The sequence below is a fragment of the Geotrypetes seraphini genome, chromosome 7 (genome assembly GCF_902459505.1).
Source record: "Geotrypetes seraphini chromosome 7, aGeoSer1.1, whole genome shotgun sequence".
Lineage (NCBI taxonomy): Eukaryota > Metazoa > Chordata > Amphibia > Gymnophiona > Dermophiidae > Geotrypetes > Geotrypetes seraphini.
This window is the reverse complement of record NC_047090.1, coordinates 136,354,428-136,374,284: the sequence shown is the minus strand read 5'-3', so window position 1 is coordinate 136,374,284 and position 19,857 is coordinate 136,354,428. Positions and strand designations below refer to the sequence as shown.

Below are 19,857 nucleotides of genomic sequence, written 5' to 3'. Positions count from 1 at the left end.
CCAGAGACCAATGGGGATAGCACACATCTACCAGCAGGTGGAGATAGAGAAACTGATTAACAAACAGGTGGTCCTATTGGCTGGCACACCTCCTGCATCTTCAGTATTGCTCCTTGCCCAAGCATCCATAACCATCAATATGCTTAGCATGTAAAAAACTTCTTTCCCATAACAAATTTCAAAAGGTAATAATACAGAATACAACTATCAATAATAACAGACTTTGAAAGTTGCAAAAGAAAAAAAACGATAGTCAATATCCAGAAAAGGTGGGGCTCTGGATTCACCTGCTGCATCTAAAGGAAAGAAAATTAACAGGTAAGAACATAGTTTTTCCTTCCTTAGCAACAGCAGCAGATGTAGCAAAGCAATCCTCAATCTGGGTGGGAAGCAAACGCCGCCTCCGTAACAACCGAAGCACTAAACACAGCCTCCGCATGCGCCCCCACATCCAACCGATAATGCTGAGATAAAGTATTCTTGGAAGACTAAGTAGCCGCATGACAAAACTCCTCCAAGGAAAAAACCTGGGGACTGAGTCTAAGTAGCCGCCATTGCTCTGGCTGAATGGTCATGAAGTTCTTCCACCAAGTAAGCGTAAAGAATATCCTCCTGGACCCTTCAAGTGATGGAGGCTTTGGATGCTGCCATACGTTTGTCGCATCCCTTGAAAAAGAGGTGATCTCAAAGACTAAAAGTAGTTAGAAACCTACAGATCGCGGAGAATGCTACGCACTTTTAAAAAATGCAGTGATGAAAAGCTCGCCTCCTCATTCCTCCTCCCAGGAAGAAGGTAGGAAAAGAGAACGGCATAAAGAAAGGATGACTCCACCTTAGAAAGAAATTGTGGTACTGTCCAAACTGACACCCCAGAATTTGTAAATCAGAAATAAGAATCCCTGCTGTACAAGGCCTGCAACTCAGAAAACCGCTGAGCTGAAGCCATGGCCACAAGAAACACCGTGTTCAACGTCGCAGCCTTTTAGAGTCTCAAAAGACAAGGTTGAAACGAAGCCTTCTGTAAACTGCGAATAAGTACCTTAAGACTGTACTCCAGACAGGGCTTCTTAAGAGGTGTACGAATATACTGTACTCCTTTTAGGACTGAACTACATGAAGCTGAGAAGTATGCGAAGAGCGAGATACCTAGCCCTTGTAACAAGCTAAGCTTGTCACTTGAAGCTGAAGGGAATTGAACGCTAAGCCCTTGGCAATACGCTTGTGCCAAAAAAAAAAAAAGAATATAAATCATAGAACTCTGGAAGGGTGTCAATCTTGAGAAGTACCCAAGAAAGGAAAATCCTCCAAACAGAAGTATAAGCCACAGGTGAAGACGTCTGTATCGCTTGGAGAAGAGAAGAAATAACCTGCTTCGCAAAAACCTTACACATCAGCCATAACTTTTCAAAAGCTAGGTTGTAATACCAAATAGGACGAATATCCATGTTGATCAGACCCTAGGTGGATAAATCCGGAGATACTAGGAATCTCAACAGTTCAGCTATCGAAAGACTCATCAGATCCGTATAGCAAGGATGGCGCAGCCAATCCGGAGATTCTCTAATTACTGGGCCCTAAAAGCGAGCTTGAGATGGCAAATCCATCCAATCATCAGCCAGAGGAAAACACTTAAAAAGAGAAACCAGAGGCGAAAAAAGAAGCAACGCTACTACCCCCTCTAACTGCTGAAGAAGCTAGGAAGCTTTGAATTTTGAAACAAGGCCATGAGGTCTTGTTCTAGTAGATCTCACCTTTATATAAAGAGCTGGAACGCCTGAGCAAATAGTTCCCAATTTCCAGGATGTAGAAGATTTTACTACTACTACTATTTATTATTTCTAAAGCGCTGAAAGGCGTACACAGCGCTGTACATTTTAACATATAATAAATGGTCCATGCTCAGATTTTGTGATGAGAAAGTCTATCTAAACCATTTTCCTGTCCTGTAAAATGATGCGCTGACAGAAGAGGAAGATGAGATTCCACCCATTGAAGCAGAACCATTACTTTACTCACCAACTGAGTACATCACGTACTTTCCTGGCTGTAGAGAAATACCATTGTCATAACACTGTCCTAAAAGATCTTTATCGTCATTCCGGAAGAATGGTCTTAAACTCCTGAAACGGTAGCCTGACCATGCTTCAGTCCAGAAGAATGAACGAATACTGAGTCTCCTCTTAATACCAGACTCCTTGCGCTGAGGATTGAAGGCACTGAGCCCCCCCAACCCGACAGCCAGACACAGATGTCTGGTGACTTTGAGCCAGCCCAGCAAAGACCGAGGCATGCCTTTGAAAAGATTAATCTCACTGAGCCACTAAATTATATTTAGCGATGCTTGAGGAGCCTACTAGATACTACAATTGGAGCCTTGAGATACTGGGAACCACTGGAACAAAAGTGACTGCTGTAGCATTCTCATGTGAAAGCAAGCCAAAGTTCCCAGTGGAGTCACCACCATAGATCCTAGAACCTGTACAGAATCCAATACTCTTGTTCTTGGAGATTGAAGAAGGCAAACCTGAGACTGTAACCTGTCGCCCCAGTCTCTGGGACGAAACACATTCCTCTCCTACGTGAATAACATCCCCTGATATTCCAATAATTAGTACAGGAGAAAAGAGCTCTTTGGAAATTTGAAGATTCAATCCAAAGAATTAAAGAAAAGAAGTTCAAATAAAAGAAATCACCCGTTTGTGTCTGACAAATTGACCTGGCTGGAAGACATCTGAATCAAGCAGTTGTTTAAGAAAGAAAGTACCTGAATCTCCTGTTTGCGCCAAAATGCCATTACTGCCCTCATTTTCAAAAATGTTCAAGGTGCCGTGGCTAGGCCAAATGGCATCTGCCAAAACTGACAGCGCTGCTCGATGAGAGCTAAGCGAAGATAGTGCAAATTCGGTGTCCATAGAGAAATTGTAAATATTCTCACAGTTTTTCTCCGGAAATGTCTAACTCTGAGAAACTAATTTACCAGAATGAAATCCAGCCCCTGTCTGACCAGTTCCCCCATCTTAGGCACTATGAAGTAAATGGAATAACTTCCCTTAGTTCCAGAAGAACTAAAACTACTGCCCCAAGTACCAGTAACACTTAAAAGGGGTCTCGCATGAACGTAACTTTTGGAAGCTCAATACATGGTCACTGCCAGAGTATGAAAACAAGTGCGCGCCTACAACACGCGGGAAGGCACTAGTTCCATCAACGGAGCTCTATCCATACACCCGAAGCCCTTTACTGAATAAACTTCATACAAATGTAAATTTACTTGTCAGTCAACATTACCACAACTCTACAAAATATAGCGTTTGATAAAAAACATATTTCTTCTGTAGACTCATACCGAACCCGCAGCTCCACCACAACCAGAAACCAGAAAAGAAGTGCAAATAAAACATATACAGTGGAACCTTGGTTTACGAGCATAATTCGTTCCAGAAGCATGCTCGTAAACCAAATTGCTCGTATATCAAAGCAAGTTTCCCCATAGGAAGTAAGGGAAACTGCTTTGATTGGTTCCACCTCCTCCCCCCCCCCGAGGCTACCGGCGCTGCTCCATTCTCCCCCCCCCTTGAGGAATCCGACGCTGTTCCAACCCTCCCCACCCCCCAGCGATCCGGCATCCCCCCCGGCTCGCGTTGCCCCCCCCCTCCACCACGATCCTACTCCCCCCCCCCCAAGCAGTCAATGACACCCTTTACCCAACTTGGCACCAGTGCCGATGCCCGAAGATCCTCCCTCTTCTGGCGCGGCTGGGCGGTGCGTCGGAGATCCTCCTTCTTCTGGTCTGGGCTGGGCTGTACTGGCTTTGAGCATTTGTGCATGCTCAAAGCCTTCTGGTCTTGCTCTCAATCTCGGAGAGAGCGAGACCAGAAGGCTTTGAGCATGCACAAATGCTCAAAGCCAGTCCAGCCCAGCCCAGCCCAGAAGAAGGAGGATCTCCGACGCACCGCCCAGCCCAGGCCGCGCCAGAAGAGGGAGGATCTTCGGGCACTGGGGGGAGGGCGCTCGTACAGCGAGGCAAGCTCGGTTTATGAGGCACCAAGTTTGCGAATGTTTTGCTCGTCTTGCAAAACACTCGCAAACTGGTGCACTCGTAAACCGAGGTACCACTGTACTCACAACTTTGTTGATAGTGCCAGGACATGCCGGTTGCTCAGCACTATGAGGGCAGAATTGTTTAATAGTCACTGTGGTCTCTCTTTTTTTTTTTTTTAACAGTGAAGGGAAAGAAGAAAAATCGAGACCCAGTCAGACCCTCTATCATTGGAGGGAGGGTGAGGCAGGGACCTGGGGGGGGGGGGGGCCAGGTGTAACCCCTAAAGCCGTCACCGTTCAGCCGGATACCCCTGTCTCACTGAAGAGAAACCTCAACAGGAGAAATAAAATTGCCATCTCACTGAAGAGAAACCTCAACAGGAGAAAATAATTTTCCAGTCACAGCCAGAATTCAGGAGCTAGTTGAATAGCGAAGATCACCTGCTGGGAGATAGAGCATACTGAAGATGCAGGAGGTGTGCCAGCCAATAGGACCACCTGTTAATCAGTTTTTCTATCTCCACCTGCTGGTAGATGTGTGCTATCCCCATTGGTCTCTGGATTCATCTGCTGCTATTGCTAAGGAATGCCAATATATAAAACACAAACCAAGACAAATTAATAAACACAACTGAAATAGCAGCCAAAAAAAATATTTCTTTATTTTAAATATATAAAAGTGAAGTTATGATAAATGACTAGGACCTTCATAAATAAAGGAATATCAATAGACATTTTTTGTAATTCCATCATCAGATCTTAATAGTTGGTCCAAAATTTATGAGAGGAAAAGGTACATCATCACATCACTGATGAATTACAACAAAACATCATTTAAAAAGAGTCTGATCAGAGAAGAAAACTTCTCTCTTACGATAGTATAAAATTGTGGGAAAAACTCATCTGATCAGGTGTCTTGAAAACATTCTATCCATTCAATTATACAAACCCTGCCTTAGGGAGACTTTTCACACATAAACAGATTTTGGACCAACAATTAGATCTGGTGATGGAGTTACATTGGGTGACTGAAAATGTCTGTTGATATTCCTTTATCTATGAAAGTCCTCAGTCGTTCATCATAATTCCACTTTTATACAGTATATTTACGTGGAATAGCGAAATACTTTTTGGATTGCTTTTTCAGTTCTGTTTATTTTTGCCTTTATATGATAGGCATAAAATAGGGGCCATATTCTCGAAATTGGCGGCTACCTACAAAAGCGGCACTGGTTGTGTGTCAATCCCCAACGGCGATGTTTGGAGAATCACAACTATGTAAAAGGTAGGCACTGGAAATGTAGGCCAGGGTTTTAAAGGCCTACATTTCTGGTGCCTACTTTTCATAAGAATCACATCTATAGTGGGGTATAATGGTGTCTTAGGTCACTTCTGGTGTTAACCACGCCTAAAGTGGCCATAGGCACTGCAAAGCACCTCTTTAGTCGGGATAATAACACCAGTTTTGGAGGTGCCTCTATTTTTTAACAGCGTTTTAATTGGTTTTTAATCAGCAGTCAATTACTGTGCTGACTGAATTAATTAAAACAATTAGATGGTGGTAGGGCACTGACCGCTGTCTAACCTATGATGTTATTAGAACCAGGCCCTAGGGGGCAGATTCTATAAATGGTGCCTAAATTGGCTGGCACCTAGAAAAATGGTGCAGGTCGTGTGTTAATCACGCTTAGGCTCCGTTTACAGAATTGAGGTTACCGGCGTCTATGTAAAAACTTACCCCATCCCTTTTGCAACACCCTAGCACGGTTTTTAGTACCAGCCGTGGTGGTAACAGTTCTTATGTTCATAGGAATTCTATGAGAGTAGAGCCGTTACTGCTATGGCCGGCACTAAAAACTGTGCTACGGTTTTGTAAAAGTTGGGGTTAGGCACCTGAAATGTAGGCTAGGGTTTTAAAGGTCTACATTTCAGGTGCCTAAGTTTTTGAAAAATCATGCTTAATGGCACCTAAGTCACACTCCACCCATAGAAAGCCCACTTAGGCATTAGGGGCCTGATTCTCTAAAAGTGCGTCCCGATTTTAGGCAGCTGTAGGCATCCTACAGCTGTCTAATCAGCCAATCGGGATGCACGTTTTTTAAAAAAAAATGCTCCCCAGGCAGGCCGTCTATATTGAAGGCGAGGCCCGCAAGACACCTAGGCCCTGATTCTGAATAGGACGCCCGGGAGAGGCGTCCTATTCAGAATCGGCCTACACTAAACCCCGATTCTGTAACCGGCGTCCATGTTACAGACGCGGGTTAGAGAAACAGGTTAGATTTGACACGGCCCGCTACACTTATCGCGGCAAGGGATCTCTCTGCCGCTATAAGTATAGCGGGCCGCGGCCCCCTGACCAGGAGGGTGCCCAAACCCTCTGCCCGAAAACGCACCCCCCACACTACCGACCGCCCCCAATCAGGGGGCCAATCAGGCCTTAGATTAAGTGGGGATGGGCGAACCCGCTATGCCTAAGGCCTGATTGGTCCAGGCTTCTAGAGCCTGGGCCAATCAGGCCTTAGGCTTCGGCGGGATGGGCCGGGAAGGGGCGGGCCCGCTTCATTTCGACGAGGCGTGCCTGCCGGCTCAAGACGTGCAAGACCCATCTAAGAACAGGTTTGGTGGAGTGGAGGTTTGGGGGTTGTTAGCGCCGGGGAGGGGGGTGCGTCTTCGGGCAGGAGGGATTGGGCACCCTCCTGCCAGCTATCGATATTGTCGGGTGGGGGGGAGATCGGTAATGTCGGGGGGGGGGGCGGTCGGTAGTGTCGGGGGGGGGGGGGGCGTCTCCTCTACTAGGGAGACGCGTAGGGCCGCCTAGGTTCAGCCTAAGGCCCGCCTAAGGCCCTTAGACGAGCTTAGGCATCTTGCGGGTCTCCCTAGGCTCCCGGAGGCGCCTTCAGGCTTGCCTGGGGAGCATTTTTTTTTTTAAAACGTGCATCCCGAGTGGCTGATTAGACAGCTGTAGGACGCCTACAGCTGCCTAAAATCGGGATGCACTTTGGAGAATCAGGGCCTAGGTGCCTCTAAGCAACATATGATAGGCGACTAATTATTTTTATTATTTTTTACCAATTATTAAAGCTATTAAGAATATTTTGCCAATTAACCCCCTATTTTATGAAGCTGCATTAGCGTTTTTTATTGCTGGCCATGGCAGTAGAAGTTTTGACACTCATAGAATTCCTATGAGCATTGGAACTTTTACCACCGTGGCTAGTGATAAAAACTACTAATATGGCTTCATAGAAAGGGGTGTGTGTGTGTGGGGGGGGGGGGGTTAAATTAGGCACCGTTTATAGAATCAGCCCCTAGGTGCTTTTTTGAAATATTTGTAGGCATCCTGTTCTGAAATTGATCCTCCTGGGGTAACTGTATAATGTGGCTCACATACTCTGTGAGGGCTTCAGTGAACTTCTGTTACAAAAATCTGGCACTCTTACTCTTTGAAAATGACCCCAAGGAATGCGTGCACCTACATTTATACCTACCTGCTCTTCGGCACACACTAGTTTTCTGGAGTCTTTTTATGCACATAGAGACAAATGATCAAAAGTGTGGATGTAATGATGTAAATGCAAACTCCTTTCCATCCCTGCCCCTAAAAACACCTCTGCTCAGCCTGGGTAAGTGGATGTGTGTATCTACAGTGAAATATCAGACATAAAATTTTATTAACATCTACATCCACAAGTAAAGGGCTCACAGAAATGATTTAGAAAACTACACAGAAAATGATGGCAGATAAAGACCATATTGCTCATCGTCTGTTCATCCAGGTACCACAGTTAGATTGTGAGCCTGACGTGATAAGGAAAATAATTAGAATACCTGATTACACTTCCCCCTCCCTATTCACGGTTTCGATTATTTGTGTGTTTTTTTTCCCTCCCCAGCTCCCCTCCCCTGAGAATCGAAAAAACGGCCCCTGGACTTGGATCGGGGCAAGGAGGGAGGCGATCGTAAGAGATGGGGGGCGATCGGAGGAGGGAGGCAATCAGAGGAGAAGGGGGGTGATCGGAGGAGGAGGGGGGCGATTGGAGGAGAAGGGGGGCAATCGGAGAAGGAGGGAGGTGATCGGAGGCGAGCAGCCACCCCAGGAGCACGGACCTTATCTGGTGGTCTAGCGGTGATGCGGAGCAGGAGCGATCTTCCTACACTCCTGCCCCGTGCAGAGCCGTGCTGTGAATTCCTGCGGTCTCACGAGACTACAACAGAGAGTTCCTGTCCCCGCGTTACTGCTAGACCACCAGGTAAGGTCCAGGGGTGGGTCAGAGCTGGCCCAAAAGTTATTTGTGAATTTTCCCTATTCGCGGGCCAGCTCTGCCTCTAACCCCTGCGAATAGGGAGGGAGAAGTGTACTATTCAATGTATTGTAAACTGAATCTATCTCCTGTTACCTTCATCCTATGTTCTCTCATTCCCCTTCCTTTCAATTTGCCTCCTCTGCATTTATGCCACAGAGGTATTTTAAATGTCTATCAAATCTCCCCTCGCCTGCCTTTCTTCCAAAGTATACTATACAGATTCACATCTTTGAGTCTGTCTCCAAACCTTCGGTAACTGCCCATATCAGTTACCTGATGATCCAGCTGCTTTCTCTCCCATTGCCCCCCTACTCCAGCTCCCACATAGTTTCTTATTCGGCACCCTGCGTATGCATTTCTCCGTCACACGAAGTAATTGTCCCATTTGTTTAAACCAAAAGAAGTCACATCTCCGCTTAAGTCCCTCTTAAGGAAGAATGCATTTCCCGATCACAACTCCTGTTTACAGTGTGGCTTTGCAGTCCTGCTGCGACAAGTGGCACCGAGTTACCAATACCTGCCTCCATTCTGATCACTGAAATGGAGCTTCCACATGTCACTCCTGCCTCAGGCACTGGCACAGAGCTGTTGCTGTCTGCTCCTTTTCGGGTCTGCTTTTCCCGCTGCATCTCTTTGGCAGCCGCACATCCAGGGCAGGACCATCTCAAGAGAAGGACCCCCCACCCAGAACCTCCAGGGCCCCCCCCCCCTTGAATTCACTGTTCTGTACATTTTATTAAATTTCTTTTGATTACATTGCCCTGATTTTTGTTTTTTTTACAACATTTGGTTGTGAAAGTTCCTGTAAATGGAAACTTTGCTACTGGGCTTTAGTGAACCATCCAGTCAAATAAAAGTTTGTACATTGAGCAATTACAAATTTCTTCTAAAAAGAGCTATTAAACAAAGAAAACTGTGAGCCATTTTAACTTAGCATCACCGTACAAATAAACCTTTTCTGCCAGGACCACACAGGACACAAAAAAATGCGGGTGTGCTTAAGTTACTATATTTCCTGTTTATCTAACTCAAGTGCATTTCGTAGTTTGTTCAAAGGTTAAGGTTCCAATGGCCCACAAGTTCCCTAAAGTCTCCCCGTCGATCGATTGCCGCTAAGCCCCCAAATCTCTAGTCAGTGGTCTCAAACTCGCAGCCCAGGGGCCACATGCGGCCCACCAGGTACTATTTTGAGGCCCTCAGTATATTTATCATATGTCTCTTTAGCTATAAATTACACTATTATTATTATTATTATTAAGACTTAGCCAAAAGGAAAAATTTATAAACTATAGAGTTTTACCTCATGCAAAATTGTAATTTCTTTAATAAGACATTAACTATTTTTTATGAGGCCTTTCAAGTACATACAAATCCAAAATGTGGCCCCGCAAAGGGTTTGAGACCACTGCTCTAGATCTAACCACTTAGAAACATTAGGTTAGGGAAAAAAAACGATACTTACCGCGAAAGGCAAAGAGCAAATGACAAAAATGATGGTCATAAGGGACAAGAGAATCAGATGGTCAATTTCTTCCGACACCGACACCCGCTCCTTCCGGCTCCCCCTCAAAGGCGCAAGCCTGCGGGTCTTTTGCCTCCGGTGCATCCGGACCAGGTTGCTCATGACGACCGCGTTGCAAAACAAGACGGCCACGATGAGCGCCAGCAGCAAAGTGGCATAGAGCAGAGGGAAGGCCGCGGCTCGGTCCGCGTGCTTGATGTCGATGAAGCACCAGGTGCCCGGGCAGTACTGCACGTACTCGCCCACGCCCAGGACGGGGAAGAGGCAGAAGGCGAAGCAGAAGGCGTAGACGAACGGGAAGGCGAGCAGCCCTCGCCGGTGGCCGACGAAGCGCTCGTAGAAGTAGGGCCGGCCGATGGCCAGGCAGCGCTCCAGGGCCATGGCGAAGAGGAGCAGCAGGGTGGCCAGGCTGAAGAAGGTCATGCAGTAGGCGAAGTAGTGGCACAGGCCGCGGCCGCCGCCGCTCAGGGCCAGCAGGCTGCGGTTGCGGCCGTAGGACACCAGCACCACCGGGCTGACGAGGCAGGTGCCCAGCAGGTCGGTGACGACCAGGCCGGTGACCAGCACGTGGAAGAGGCTGAGCTGGCGCCGGCGGCGGCTCAGCAGCGCCAGCGCCAGCGCGTTGCCCAGCACCCCCGCCGAGAACATGACGGCGCTGATGGCCGGGCTCTCGCCGGGCTCCAGGCTGCTGCCGTCCGCGCACGTGTCGCCGTAGGTGCGGTTGGGCTGCGCGAGCGCGCGGATACCCATGCTGGCTGGGGGGGAGGGGGATGGAAGGTGGTGGCGCGAGACTGCTCTCCGCTCTTCCCTGGGAGAGTTCACTACTGTGCCCGGGGAGGAGGGCGTGAGCGCACGCCGAGAGAGGGGGATCGGGAGGGACTCATGGTCCGCTCCAGCCGCATCAGTCAATGGGACTGAGCGAGTGGCGGGTTGGCAGGGTGCCGAGAGGGAGCACCGACGGCCAACAACGAGGGCTCTGACATCAGCCGACACGCCCCCGTGAACGCGTGGAGTAAGGGGGGAAAAAAAAGGAAGTGCAAAGAGGCCGGGAACTCCCTTATTACGCGGAACCGAGAAATAAATAGATGGTGGAAGCGCTTCCAGTTCCAAGGAAGAGCATAAAGGCGCTGACACAGATGTGCACCAGCTACATAGGACTGAGAAGTGAACCACATGTGGGATTTCGCTCCGCCTACGTGTTGTGATGTGAAGGAAGATTTCACATCTTCGAGGGCCCTTAGCAAAAAGGTTAGGCGCAACCGCAAGTACCTTATTCATTCAATTCATGACCCCGGCACACAAGCACACTAGACAGCTGCCTTGCCTGGCTGCTCCATTTTCATTCATCTAATTATTCTGGTAACTGTAGCCTAAGTTAGTACTAACATCTGTGTAATTTCAAGGTGGAAAAGCAAGTGATGCTCTCTCTTACTTTGTTAAATCAAGCACTCAAGTATTCACAGAGTCAGCAAAAAGTCTTAATGTGCATATAATATAATATCTATATGAGGTCCTTAGGGGTATCAGACTGCCCAACAAACAGCATAGTTTGAAGGGATTAATTCTTCATTTGCCCCGTGGTACCTCCTCCTCCTCTAACTAACTAAACTAACCTTAAGTTTATATACCGCATCATCTCCACGGAAGTAGAGCTCGGCACGGTTTACAAGAACTTAAAAATGAGAAAGGGTAGGAAAAGGTTTACATAAGTTTATAAATCGAGGGGAAAAGTAAGGGAAAAGAAATTACATGTCAGAGAAGAGCCAGGTTTTTAGTTGCTTGCGGAATAAATGGAGGGAGCTCAGGTTCCGCAGCGGGATAATAAGGTCATTCCAGAGACCTGTGATTTTGAAAAGATGTGATTTTCCCAGTTTACCTGCGTGGAGAATACCATGTAGGGAGGGGAAGGATAGTTTTAATTTATGGGTGGTCCTGGTGGAGTCAGGGCACGAGGAGTTGAAAGAAAGTGGGATTAGGGAAGGAAGGATGCCGTTAATAATTTTTTTTCTTTTTCTTTTCTTTTCAATTCTAATTATTTGCCCTACTTATTTCTTTTGTAGTCTATAATTTTGCATATTATCATTATTTGAAAGTACTTAGCTTTCAGCCTTGCATTCATACCCCCGAACGCCTTCAGCCTTGCATTCATACCCCCGAACCACCGAATGCAAGGCTGAAAGCTAAGTACTTTCAAATAATGAAATATGCAAAATTATAGACTATAAAAGAAATAAGTAGGGCAAATAATTAGAATTGAAAAGAAAAAGAAAAAAAACGAGGAGGAGGTACCACGGGGCAAATGAAGAATTAATTCCTTCAAACTATGCTGTTTGTTGGGCAGTCTGATACCTCATATAGATATTATATTATATGCACATTAAGACTTTTTGCTGTGTATTAAGCTGACTCTGTGAATACTTGAGTGCTTGATTTAACATCATGTAACAATCAATAGGAAGATTGTTGTAAGATGGCTCTCTTACTTTGGCCACTTGCATAGGAATATAGGACATATTTTCATGGATTCAGCTCATATTTTTTCATTGGTAACTCAAGGCCAGTTACCATCAGGTGCAGCAGATATTTCTCTGTCCCTCAGGACTTACATCTAAGGGCTAGATTTACTAACATGCATTAAAATAAACCCTTTTATTCTTTACTAGGTTTTTAGCCGGTTACATTAACGGGTGCTAGAATAGATGTGTAGACTTAGGCATTTCTTTCTTTCTGTCTCTCTCCCCCTGTCTTCCCTTCTTCCTTCCTTTTACCTCCCCCCTGTCTACCAGCACCCCTTCCCTGCTCCCCTGTCTAGCAGTAGCCCTTCCCTGCACGCTGGCCTGCGGTGTACACATGCGTGGTAGCTTCAGCGGTGCCGTTTCCTGGCTCGGTATGTTTTATGAAGCAGCTCTGGCAGGGCCTTGTAGCGATAGGGAAAGCATCGAAAACCGCCACAGGCTAGCGATAGGGGAAGCGTTGCACACCGCCACAGGCTCAGCTGGAGGAAACTGCTGCACGCGCCAGACTCGCAAACCGCCACAGGCTTCTCCTACGTTGCTGGGGAAACCACTGCACGTTGCAAACCGCCGAAGGCTCCTACTGCGCATATGGTGACATCAGGGATCATGGCCGCATGGAGTTTCAACTGTGCATGCGCACTAAGGGTTTTATTATAGCAGATTTATTAAGCTCATAGCTCACATTAAGGTGTGATGAATGGTTAACGCACAGCTTCCCAAACTGCGGGTCAAAATCCCAAATTAAGTCACAAAACCTGCTCTCCATAGATGCATCAATATTCTGCATCTCTAGGGGGTCACGGACTTTTATTTGGCCACAATCATGGAGTCACAACCACAAAAAGATTGATAACCACTGGGTTTAATGCATATTATTAAGCCCATCCCGTGTCATTGTTTAGTGTCTGTCTCAATGTCAGTCCTTCTACACCTGTCTCAATCTTCTAAATACATAACGTTATAACCGGCCATGTTGAAACTTTGGAAAATATCTTTAAAAATACCGCAAACGAAACATGCATGTTGGCAGCGGGTCTAACTATATTACTGATTAATATCAGAGAATATATGTCAGCATATCACTAAGATAAGTGCAAATTTGAATTTTTGTAAAGATTTAAAGTTTAATAGTTGACATATCCTCCAGAGCCGATGAAGTGCTGGCGGCTGTGTTTACTCCTTAACAGTATGTGTTTGATACACAAAAGAGTGCCGCTTCTGATGGCTCTATGGGGTTAGAAAGAAAATAAAAAGAAAGAGAAAAAGTGGATGAAAATTAAATGAAGAGAAATAATTCCAGAGAATTATGTTTATAAAAGATAGAGAATGTATTTTTTTTGTTCAATATTTTTATTGTTTTATAGTAGTAAACAATAAGAAAAGTTATACAACAACTTTAACATAGGAATGATGAGTAACACAGGTATTTAGAAGATTGAGCCAGGCCTAAGAGATTGGTTTATGTATACTACAGAAAATATAGACCTGAAAAAACATACTTCTTACAACCAGTATAATTGACTGAGTCCTTCTACACCAGTATTCTTCAATGCAGGGCTTGAGGGTCAGAGGCTGTGCACATTCATACTTTGATTCTTCCCTCGGGGATGGTTTCCCACAGTAAGGGACAAATTCTGTGTGTCATTCAAAGAAGATTTGAGTCCTGGCTTCCCTGCTCCTTTGGCTGATCACTTCTACATTCACAGGTAGCCTCAAAATAAACAAATACTGAATGAATGCATCTAATTATGAGGGGCTCCTGTACAGATTTTCTATTGTTTTTGGGCAGGATATACTGAAGGGTATTTTTTTTGTAAAGGCCTAGCACATAGAATTAATACATATTGAATCTGAACCAGAAGAGAGCAAATTAGAAATCAAGGCAATTTTAAACAGCTGAGGTCTTTGTTTCTGAGTTATGATGACATTTATTTCACCCTGAAAATCAGACCTGGTTCCTGCACAATCATTGACCACAACTTAGGCTGACAAGAAACATTAGAGGAAGCACTCAAAAAGAGTTTCAGTTTCCGAAGTGTTCTAGTTTATCTATCTGAGGTATTTCCACAAGAGAATCTTTTTGAACTAATTTTTCAAAAGAACAAATGAGTCCAGTCTAATAGGCACATCCAAACAGGAAGTTTTAGAAGGTTTAGCAGCATTTGAAGATGTTGTATTGTGGTTTGAGGAGACCTTTCAAGTAAACAAGTACAGTATCTGTTCTACTAAGTTACTACAATACAGTCTTAGTTATTTGATATAAACGGGACCGACCCATTGTCAGATAAATAAAAAGTTGAATAATACAGAAAACAATGGTAATCCCTTAAAAATTCATGGAAAACAAACTTTATGCACAAAGAAAAGGCACAAGAAAATATTGCATAGAGCGCACTAATAACTATACAATTATTACATTAAACAGTCATTTACTCCCATCCTCATCTTAATTTTTATTAATTTAACATATCTTACAAGTAAATCTACTTGTTCCAGAAATCCAGAATCGTATCCAAACTTAAACAAGACTTAGAAAAGCAACATTAAACAATAAAAAGTGGAATTCAATTCTTCATTAGACCTCAAAAATTTGAGAGAGAGAAAAATAATGAAATATTAAAGGGAGAAAATTATAAGAATTAATTCAAGGAATAGGCAATAATACGGCTACATCCCCATTTTAATTATTAATACAAAGGAACATATGATGTGATTTCAATATTATAATTAAATAATTTAACTCCTCAAAGTACATTTCCCTCCCCCCATATATAAGGCTGTTTGATCGATTTATAATTTGAAGTTTTATTGTTTTAACTTTTTAACTCATTTTTATTCTTATTTTACATAGTAACATAGTAGATGACGGCAGATAAAGACCCGAATGGTCCATCCAGTCTGCCCAACCTGATTCAATTTAAAATTTTTTTTTTTTTTTTTTTCTTCTTAGCTATTTCTGGGCAAGAATCCAAAGCTTTACCCGGTACTGTGCTTGGGTTCCAACTGCTGAAATCTCTGTTAAGACTTACTCCAGCCCATCTACACCCTCCCAGCCAGTGAAGCCCTCCCCTGAGCATCCTCCACCAAACGGCCATACACAGACACAGACCATGCAAGTCTGCCCAGTAACTGGCCTAGTTCAATATTTAATATTATTTTCTGATTCTAAATCTTCTGTGTTCATCCCACGCTTCTTTGAACTCAGTCACAGTTTTACTCTTCACCACCTCTCTCGGGAGCGCATTCCAGGCATCCACTACCCTCTCCGTAAAGTAGAATTTCCTAACATTGCCCCTGAATCTACCACCCCTCAACCTCAAATTATGTCCTCTAGTTTTACCATTTTCCTTTCTCTGGAAAAGATTTTGTTCTAGTTAATACCCTTCAAGTATTTGAACGTCTGAATCATATCTTCCCTGTCTCTCCTTTCCTCTAGGGTATACATATTCAGGGCTTCCAGTCTCTGCTCATATGTCTTCTGGCGCAAGCCTCCTATCATTTTCGTCGCCCTCCTCTGGACCGCCTCAAGTCTTCTTACGTCTTTCGCCAGATACTGTCTCCAAAACTGAACACAATACTCCAAGTGGGGCCTCACCAATGACCTGTACAGGGGCGTCAACACCTTCTTCCTTCTACTGACTACGCCTCTCTTTATACAGCCCAGCATCCTTCTGGCAGCAGCCACTGCCTTGTCACACTGTTTTTTTCGCCTTTAGATCTTCGGACACTATAACCCCAAGGTCCCTCTCCCATCCGTGCATATCAGTTTCTCTCCTCCCAGCATATACGGTTCCTTCCTATTATTAATCCCCAAATGCATTACTCTGCATTTCTTTGCATTGAATTTTAGTTGCCAGGCATTAGACCATTCCTCTAACTTTTGCAGATCCTTTTTCATATTTTCCACTCCCTCTTCGGTGTCTACTCTGTTACAAATCTTGGTATCATCTGCAAAAAGGCACACTTTTCCTTCTAACCTTTCAGCAATGTCACTCACAAACATATTGAACAGGATTGGCCCCAGCACCGAACCCTGAGGGAGTCCACTAGTCACCTTTCCTTCCTTTGAGCGACTTACATTAACCACCACTCTCTGGCGTCTGTCCGACAGCCAGTTTCTGACCCAGTTCACCACTTTGGGTCCTAACTTCAGCCCTTCAAGTTTGTTCAACAGCCTCCTATGAGGAACTGTATCAAAGGCTTTGCTGAAATCCAAGTAAATTACATCTAGCATATGTCCTCGATCCAGCTCTCTGGTTACCCAATCAAAAAATTAAATCAGGTTCGTTTGGCACGATTTACCTTTTGTAAAGCCATGTTGCCTCGGATCCTGTAACCCATTAGATTCAAGGAATGGGTTACACTATCCTTTCTTTCAGCAACACTTCCATTATTTTTCCAACAACTGAAGTGAGGCTCACTGGCCTATAGTTTCCTGCTTCATCCCTTGACCACTTTTATGAATAGGGACCACATCCGCTCTCCTCCAATCCCCAGGAATCACTCCCGTCTCCAGAGATTTGTTGAACAAGTCTTTAATAGGACTCGCCAGAACCTCTCTGAGCTCCCTTAGTATCCTGGGATGGATCCCGTCTGGTCCCATCGCTTTGTCCACCTTCAGTTTTTCAAGTTGCTCATAAACTCCGTGAAGTTGCTCCGTGAAGTTGCTCCGTGAACGGCGCAACTCCATTTTCTCGTGTAACTTTGCCAGACAATCTCGGTCCTTCTCCAGGATTTTCTTCTGTGAACACAGAACAGAAGTATTTGTTTAGCACATTTGCTTTCTCCTCATCACTCTCCACATATTTGTTCCCAGCATCTTTTAGCCTAGCAATTCCATTTTTTATCTTCCTCCTTTCACTAATATATCTGAAAAAATTTTTATCTCCCTTTTTTACATTTTTAGCCATTTGTTCTTCCGCCTGTGCCTTCGCCAAACGTATCTCTCTCTTGGCTTCTTTCAGTTTCACCCTGTAGTCCTTTCTGCTCTCCTCTTCTTGGGTTTTTTTATATTTCATGAACGCCAACTCTTTCGCCTTTATTTTCTCAGCCACTAGGTTGGAGAACCATATCGGCTTCCTTTTTCTCTTGTTTTTATTGATTTTCTTCACATAAAGGTCCGTAGCCATTTTTATCGCTCCTTTCAGCTTAGACCACTGTCTTTCCACTTCTCTTATGTCCTCCCATCCTAACAGCTCTTTCTTCAGGTACTTTCCCATTGCATTAAAGTCCGTACGTTTGAAATCTAGGACTTTAAGTATCGTGCGGCCGCTCTCCACTTTAGCCGTTATATCAAACCAAACCGTTTGATGATCGCTACTACCCAGGTGAGCACCCACTCGAACATTAGAGATACTCTCTCCATTTGTGAGGACCAGATCCAATATCGCTTTTTCCCTTGTGGGTTCCGTCACCATTTGTCTGAGCAGAGCCTCTTGAAAGGCATCCACAATCTCCCTACTTCTTTCCGATTCCGCAGACAGAACATTCCAGTCCGCATCCGGCAGGTTGAAATCTCCCAACAGCAGAACCTCCTCTTTCCTTCCAAACTTTTGGATATCCACAATCAGATCCTTATCAATTTGCTGCGATTGAGTCGGAGGTCTGTAGACTACACCCACGTAGATAGAAGTTCCATCTTCTCTTTTCAGAGCAATCCATATCGCTTCTTCCTCTCCCCAGGTCCCTTGCATTTCGGTCGCTTGGATATTGATCTTTACATAGAGAGCTACTCCTCCACCTTTATGACCATCTCTGTCCTTCCTAAAAAGATTATATCCCGGTATGTTTGCATCCCATCCATGTGATTCACTGAACCATGTCTCTGTGATAGCAACAATATCTAGATCTGCCTCTAATATCAGGGCTTGCAGATCATGAACTTTGTTGCTTAGACTGCGAGCATTTGTGGTCATCGCTTTCCAGCTATTTTTCAGCGATAATCTCCTTTTTTGTATGGATTTTTGTGTCGTTTCACTTTCCGTTGCAATACTAAGAAATGAGTTGCTGATATTGCTTATGTTGTAGCCTTTACTACTATCACATCTTTTCTTTTGCCGGGGGTGGTCTCTATAATTGTCCTTCGTACATACACCACCCCCACCTTCTAGTTTAAATGCCTAGAAAAATATTGTCTAAATTTCTCTGCAAGGTTTCTTTTTCCTGCTGTAGTAATATGTAGCCCATCAGTGCAATATAGCTTCTTGTCCTTCCATGTATTTCCCCATCCTCCTATGTACCTGAAGCCTTCTTGATGACACCAGGCTCTGAGCCATCTATTTAGTATTGTATTTTGTATGATATGTATCTTTCTACTGCTTGTCCAGTATTTCTTGTTGTAAACCGCCTCAAACTATTATGGCATAGGCGGTATATGAGAATAAAATTATTATTACTACTGATTTATGTTACTGTAGCTTGTACCTTTCTCGGAAGTAGCGCAAGATGAGTTACATTCACGTACACTAGGTATTTCCTTGTCCCTGGAAGGCTTAAAATCTAAGGGGCTGATATTAAAAAAAAAAAAAGCTGACTGCCGGATTTTCTAATTGGCACTGTTGACAGCCGCCAATCTTGTGTCAATCACACAATAGCTAATAACAGATAATTGCATATGAACAAACTCACACAGATTAAATTTATATTATCAGACCTCAAACACCCAAGAAACTATTTTTTTTTTGTTTCGTGTCCTTACTGGGATGACGTGTTCATCATCGGTCTGATTTTGTTACTTTTAGCGCAGGTAAGACCCAAATTAACCAATGTGGTGCTGTAATTAAATTATTCAGAAGTGCACTTAGCTTACAGCCCGATGGCTACCCAGCCATTTCACTGGCAAATTTCATCAGGGGCTGATACTCTTCATGAATTTCATTATTATCCTGCATTAAAACAAACTACATTATGAATTTATACAAGGTGAAAAATCCCAATTAACTTAGAAACATAGGAACATAGAAAACATAGAAAGATGACGGCAGAAAAGGGCTACAGCCCATCAAGTCTGCCCACTCTACTGACCCACCCCATTCAATTTTTAATTTAATGATTTTCAATCACACGATAGCGCCATTTAGAGAATTGTGCCTCTGGCAAATATAGGTGCCAGAAACGTAGGCCAGGGTTTTCAAGGCTTATATTTCCAGCGCCTACCTTTGACGTGAATCAAGCCTCCGGAAGCACCTACCTGCGCTTAACGCTACTTCTGGCATTAACCACGCCTACAGTGGCTTGAGGTGCTGGTGGGTGCCATTTGTTTAGGCGCTTTCAACTTTTATATAAGTACCATTTGAAACAGCATTGTCCTCTTAATGTAGGCACTGGTAGGGCACCTAAGCCAGTGGTCTCAAACTCAAACCCTTTGCAGGGCCACATTTGGTACTTGGAGGGCCTCAGAAAAAAATAGTTAATGTCTTATTAAAGAAATGACAATTTTGCATGAGGTAAAACTCTTTATAGTTTATAAATCTTT

General features: G+C 44.4%; 1 protein-coding gene across 1 annotated transcript in view; it reads right to left on the bottom strand.

Moving 5' to 3' along the window:
- The window catches only part of LOC117364275 (prostaglandin E2 receptor EP2 subtype-like), a 35,039-nt gene extending 23,996 nt beyond the window's left edge, over window positions 1-11,043 (bottom strand). The window contains exon 1 of the mRNA XM_033953307.1: window positions 9,808-11,043. Coding sequence (XP_033809198.1) covers window positions 9,808-10,617 — 810 coding nt within the window. The 5' untranslated portion in view covers window positions 10,618-11,043. The remainder of the gene's footprint in view (window positions 1-9,807) is intronic.
- Between the last annotated feature and the right edge of the window lie 8,814 nt (window positions 11,044-19,857).